The 6,155-nt window shown below is 49.0% G+C and overlaps 1 protein-coding gene across 1 annotated transcript in view; it reads right to left on the bottom strand.

The window, feature by feature from the left end:
* The window catches only part of KMO (kynurenine 3-monooxygenase), a 42,803-nt gene extending 37,034 nt beyond the window's left edge, over positions 1-5,769 (bottom strand). Inside the window, exons 1-2 of the mRNA XM_024201228.3 lie at positions 5,621-5,769; positions 1,406-1,475 (exon numbers count right to left, since the gene is read on the bottom strand). Coding sequence (XP_024056996.2) covers positions 1,406-1,475; positions 5,621-5,674 — 124 coding nt within the window. The 5' untranslated portion in view covers positions 5,675-5,769. The remainder of the gene's footprint in view (positions 1-1,405; positions 1,476-5,620) is intronic.
* Between the last annotated feature and the right edge of the window lie 386 nt (positions 5,770-6,155).

Below are 6,155 nucleotides of genomic sequence, written 5' to 3'. Positions count from 1 at the left end.
AGAGCATAAGCTTTCGTGGGCTACAACCCACTTCTTCGGATGCATATCTATATATATCTATATAGAGTGGTTTTCACTCTATATGCATCCGAAGAAGTGGGTTGTAGCCCACGAAAGCTTATGCTCTAATAAATTTGTTAGTCTCTAAGGTGCCACAAGTACTCCTGTTCTTTTTGCGGATACAGACTAACACGGCTGCTACTCTGAAACCATCAGCTGAGGCAGTACTGCCAGGAATTGCAAAAAACAGGGTTTTATCCATATCCCTCTAATATTAGCTGGTCTTTTGCCAATCAGTTAGATGCATGTATGGGTTATAGCACATCTGTGAGCCTCTAGGAAGATCCCAGGTTAGCTCTTGGAAGTCCAAAGACTAAGGGTACGTCTATACTTTGCTTACCTCCGGGTCCGGCGGTAAGCAATCAATCTTCTGGGATCAATTTATCGCGTCTTGTCTAGACGCGATAAATCGATCCCGGAAGTGCTTGCCGTCGACGCCGGTACTCCTGCTCCGCGAGAGGAGTATGCAGAGTCGACGGGGGAGCCTGCCTGCCGCGTGTGGACCCGCGGTAAGTTCGAACTAAGATAGTTCGACTTCAGCTACGTGAATAACGTAGCTGAAGTTGCGTATCGTAGTTCGAAGTGGGGGGGTTAGTGTGGACCAGCCCTTAGTCGGCTCACTGCTGTAGTTGAGAAACTGACTCAGCAGTACCGGGTATTCATTCACTCGTATGAGCATATCCTCTTTTCCTGATGCTTTGTGTATATAAGACTTTAGACACCATTACCACTAGCCTTGTCCTTAGTGAAAACTTGTTAGAGGACTTGTTACCTTTAAAAGTTAAACACAAGCCCTGGGTGCAATAACTTCCTCTTGCAGCATCTGTGCCTCTTGCAGCTCTTTCTCCACATAGCATTGGGAATGAGGGGAATGGAGTATTCAAACCTTGCACGACCTTCAGCCTTGACAAACCCAGAGAGTCAGCAAATAGTTCTACAGTGTTAATCAATCATTCACTGCCAGTGTTCTGGTACAGCTTCTGCATCAAGATACACATCCTGTAAGGAGCCCAATTTGTCAAACTTGGGTGTTCAAATCAGCCTTATAATAGGTGCATAAAAAGAAGGGCACCTGTAAGTGCCACAGTTCTGACAGCTGGGTTCATCGTGTTACTTGCACATTCGGAAAGGCACATTGCAGAGTAAATGCTAGCATTTCAATCACGTATGTTCAGAGTGAAAGCAAAGGAAATATTCTATAGACACATTTTCAGATTCTGTTTGTTCCACAGTCTTTGCCCATAACATTCCTTTCCCCTCCCCATCTCACTCCCTTTTAGGAGGTGGTGGAAATAAAGAAGTGATCAGATTATTAATAGTGTAATTATCGTAAGATGGGGCTCACCTTCTCTGGCTTCATACATATCAACTTGGAACCCTCTTCTTGCAAAGAAACAGACATTTAAAGCACCCACCTACAAGAGTGTTACAGAAATATGTTACAGTTATAGAACAATTTCCTTGCAGAGACTCTGAATGTGCTTTGCAATTATAAACATGCAGCATCACTGACAGCTTCTTATAGAGGGGACGGTGACAACCAACTGGTACACAGCTCAGCAGGAAATGGGGCATCTTGACCATGTACCCGAGAGACCTCTTCTCCTAGGAAAGGTGCCCTAGAATCCCTAACATGCATACAGGGTAGCTAGGACTCGGTGGTCAAAGTTCCCAACCAAAGATCCCTTCACACTAAGTTGCCCTGAAATTTAGGCCTTGTCTACACTCAGGCACACACCCCTGATTCAGCAAGCAGTGTAACTGCACCAGTGCTGACTTCTATATGTAGGCAAGGGCAAGCTGGAGTTTGCACCAATTGTCAAGCCCCTGTTTACCTAGCGTGAGAGAATTTAGGGGGTTTCTCTTGTAAACTGACTCCAGGGAACCTATGACTGGCTAACTTTGCCTAGATGCCCAAAGTGCTACAAAGGCAAATCTAGACCGTATATTGCCCATACACCATGCTTTTGACTGTTGCTGTGACCAAAGAACCTCTTAAGGCCAACTGGCAAAAGCATGCAGAGCGGTTACAGGAATTTCCTGCGGCTGCCATGTACATTCCTGTTCAAAGAATGATCTCAAGTGAGAGCCGGAGTCACATTGGTTATGAATAGCATCAAGAAATGTATGTGCAGATACTAGATAAGGAATCATATATTGATACTGAAAATATGTTCTTAAAGTCTGTATCAAGGTACTGGTCACAGCAAAGGTGAAAAACAGTTTCTCTGTCAGACAAGAGATGTTTCCGGCTATCAGTTTATATGTAGACGGAGTATTGTCTCATTCACTATGAGTCTTGTATCACCAGTCTGGACTGCATGCAAATGAAGGATTGAGGGGACCTCAAGAAGAGAAACTAACAGGAAGAGAAAAACAGCAGGTGTGGGGGAGAGAGAGCCCTGTCTAGAGCTGCACATCAGAGGTTTGCTCCACTATGTTTGTGAGGCAAAGACGACATGATGGCATCCTTCACTGAGAAAGTAAAAGGCCAGTGACTTTGCTTCATGAAAATGGGGGCTCAGCCAGACTTGGTTGGAAACGCTGGAGAGAACTTTGGGTGTGATAAGCTTTTTTAGACAAGAGAGTAACTCGTTAGTTACGTCTCATCTTTAAAAAGCGTGTTGTGATTTGGTTTATACATAACCCTTTGTTTCCAGTATTCTTACTCACTATCACTTGAGTCTCTAGTCTTTGATAATAAACGTAGTCTTGATTTCCACTACAAATATATCTCAGTGCCGGTGTGTTAAGCAAAGTGCTGGTCCTGAATTGAAGCTCACAAATTGGCATGTCCTGTTCCTTTGGGAACAGCAGGCCTGGTCATTCAATGAGTGTGCAGTGGATAAGGAGCTGGACACTGCCACGTATTCAGGGATTGGCGTGTGCCCGTCACTACCTGGACGGAGAGCAAGGCCTGCGGAGGCCTGGAAGGCTGTGCTGTGCTGCCAGAGGCTGGTGGTTTCAGGGCACTGAGCCCTGGCAGGCACAGACAAGACTGCTTCATGCGAAAGGCAGATGGTGGAGAGGTGCCTAACAACCTGGGAAGCGTCCACAGCTGCTGCCCTTGTTTTCTGCATATCCATCATCATTTTCCACAAGGTCTGCTACAAATCCATGCCAGAAGACAACCCGGACCCTTTGTTACAGGGCTCTGTTCCACTGACTTGGCTAGTCAAGGAGCAAAGATCCGGCAAACATGTCAAATCTGCCTTCATGCTACTGTCCCCCATGTACGTTATCCTACAGCATTTGATTTTAAGTTCAAGGAAAAGGGAGATCAACAGCAGGGAGGAGACATGAATTTCATTATTATTGTTATTTCTTTGTATTACTGTCATGTAGGGGCTCTAGTCCTGGACCAGGCCACCCACTGTGCTAGGTGCTGCACCAGTGCAGAACAAAGGCAGTCCCTGTCCCAAGATGTGCACAATGTGCCCAAGACGTGTATAAGACAAGAGACAACACATGGATACAGACAGATTGGGGGAGCTCAAGGAAACAACCGATGATACCATCTAACTAGACCGGAGAGACCCAGCCTGGGGGAAGGAATGCACCAGCAGAGTGACTTGTGTGATGGCACGAAATGCACATCAGTGCCACTATTCTTTGGCCGGGGGGAGGGGCGGGGGGAAATAGGAGGGGATCAGCTAACTGGAAAGACAAGGGAAGGGGAGTGAGGGGGACAGGGCGGGGGGGAGGGTCAGGGGTGGAGTGAAGGGGGAGGCTACGTGTGTGTGTGGGGGGGAGGTTTGCACACATGCAGAGGGCAGGGCACTGCAACTCAGATAGGATGGCCCACCACCCTGTTCCCTGCTCTCCCGAGGCTTCAGCAGCAACAGGATTGGCTGGGGCTGGAACCATCTGGTGATGATGCGAGAGGCTCCAGCTCTGTAGCAAATATGAGCCCTGCATGGGGGAAATACTTCCTCTGATTGGCCACCTGCCCCACTGCCCTGCCTCCTGGAGCAGAGCAACTAATCAGAGAGACTGTAGGAAGAGTTCTCTCTCCACCCAAAGCCATTCTTACAGGAGGGGAGGGGGGAAGCGAAGAGCCAGCAGCTCAGGGCAGCCCCACTTCCCTCCCCACCCTCCTGTGAGCAATGGGGATGGGATGTGTCTTCTGCTCCTCCCTCCATCCTCCTGCACACCACCTGGTAGGGGCAGAGGGGGGACAAAGAGTCCCTGGAGCTGCCCCCCATCGTCAGTCCTGAAGGGGGGAGAGGGGACTCTGCTGCAGTACAGGCTTGGGGGGGTGAAGAACCCCAGGAGGAGCACTGGGGGGGATGGGGGGCAGGATTAATTTCTGGGCAGGCAATGGATAGACATGGGGTGAGAGTTCCTGCAGAATCCCCCTGCCAATACGTTCATTATCACCCCCATTCCAGGGGTGGGCCAGGGGAGTTCAGCAATCCAGGCAGAAGGGTAAATGTTAGGCTGAAACATCTCTAACAGCTGCAAAGGGGTGGAGGTCTGTGTAAGGAAACAGTCGAGTCCCTGTTGTTTAAATGTTATTAGGCAATACTCCAAATCCTGCTGACACGATTCTGGGTTGTATTCGGTTGGAAGTTTGTTCCCTTTGCATGAGGCTGACCGGGTGCTGTGACTAACACTTACAGTCAGACAACAGTCCTGAGGTGTAACGCTGTGTAAAGCTTTCTGAGGAGCCAGAATGTGGCCTGTGCGGCCTCCTAGAGTTCAGCTGCGATGCAGAAAAGGGGCCTGTGATGGCAAAAGTTTATCCCCAGCACTTGTGAGGCAGACCAGGGACTGCCACATGTTGTACTGCCAGGTGTCAGCAACACACGTCCACCGAGTCCCAGGCAGGGAATTTCCTCTGGGAAAATGGCAGGGACACTGCGGCAAGTGTGGCTTTTCACACCCAATCCTGGCACTTGTCTCACCCTAGTGTGTTACTCGTTCACAAGCTCTTTCTGCCTAAAAGATGTTCAACAGCCTCTCACTTAGCTCCCCCGTAGAAAGGTGCGACCCAGCAAACACAGCAGTGCATGTGGTGCAAAGTCCTGTCTGCACAAACACGCTAGGCACTGCCCCCAGCAGTAGCTCCACTGAACCCATTCTAGCTTCCAGGCTTCTTCGAAAAGAGCCGGTGCCTTAATGAAGGCAGAGGGCTAAAAAGTAGCAGTGAGGTTTAAACTCACCAGCTGAGGGGTTATTCCCTTGGTTTACAAAGCACAGACAAGCAAATCCTGTAGAAAGCAGGCAAAAGAGCTGGTTGCATTTCAAACGCTTGCAGCTATCACTAGCAGCTATTCCCAACAATCACACCTCACCCAGGGGCAGCTGCCTTGATCAGAGGAGCCCAGTTTTATCAGTGGTAGCTGCAGCCTGCCCAATGATTGTCACTCTGAAAGCTGGGCCTGAACTGACCAGTTACACAACCCAAACACCAATCACTTTGCTACAGCTCTTCACATTTCCAGGTCTTGCTAAGAATGACTTGCCCGGCAGTCTGTTCTCATCCCATGCCACAGTCCTGGATCCCTTCTGAGCAAACACAATCAAACCACAACAGAGATAAGGGTGAGTTTCTTACCAGACCACCTCCAACAATGGCTACTTTCCCCTTCTGAATGTCAGTGGAATTCATGATTGCAACAATCTCACTACAGCATGGTTTTTGCAGTCTTCTGTCCCCTGAGAGACTAGTGACGCTGCTCACCCTGTTACACAAATGTGCTGCATTTGCCAGAGAGCAAAGAGAGGGGAGGGGGAAGTAGGCAGTCTAGTCATGCTCTGATTCACCTTCCTTGGTTAATATTCAGGTTTTACTCCAACCTCAAACTCATAATTGGATCAGCTCTGACCATGTGACAAGGCCAGATCCAGCCAGAGGCCCCAGCTCTGCTCAGGTACCTGGGTGGGGAGAGGATGTTATTTACAGTGGTGGGTTGCAAACACAAAGGTATCTTTGAAATTTCCAAGAGTCTATTGTGTGACTGCTGTGCTGCATATGTAATCCACACCCCTTCTGGGTGTGGTGTTCTGGCCTATCTAGTCAGGGCCGGCTTTAGGCCAATTCCACCAATTCCCCCGAATCGGGCCCCGCGCCTAAGAGGGCCCCGCGCCCA

This window comes from Terrapene carolina, unplaced genomic scaffold (assembly GCF_002925995.2).
Source record: "Terrapene carolina triunguis isolate 2854851 unplaced genomic scaffold, T_m_triunguis-2.0 Scaffold391, whole genome shotgun sequence".
NCBI classification, from domain to species: Eukaryota; Metazoa; Chordata; order Testudines; family Emydidae; genus Terrapene; species Terrapene triunguis.
Note: the sequence above shows the minus strand (reverse complement) of the source record. Positions and strands in the feature narration are given on the sequence as shown.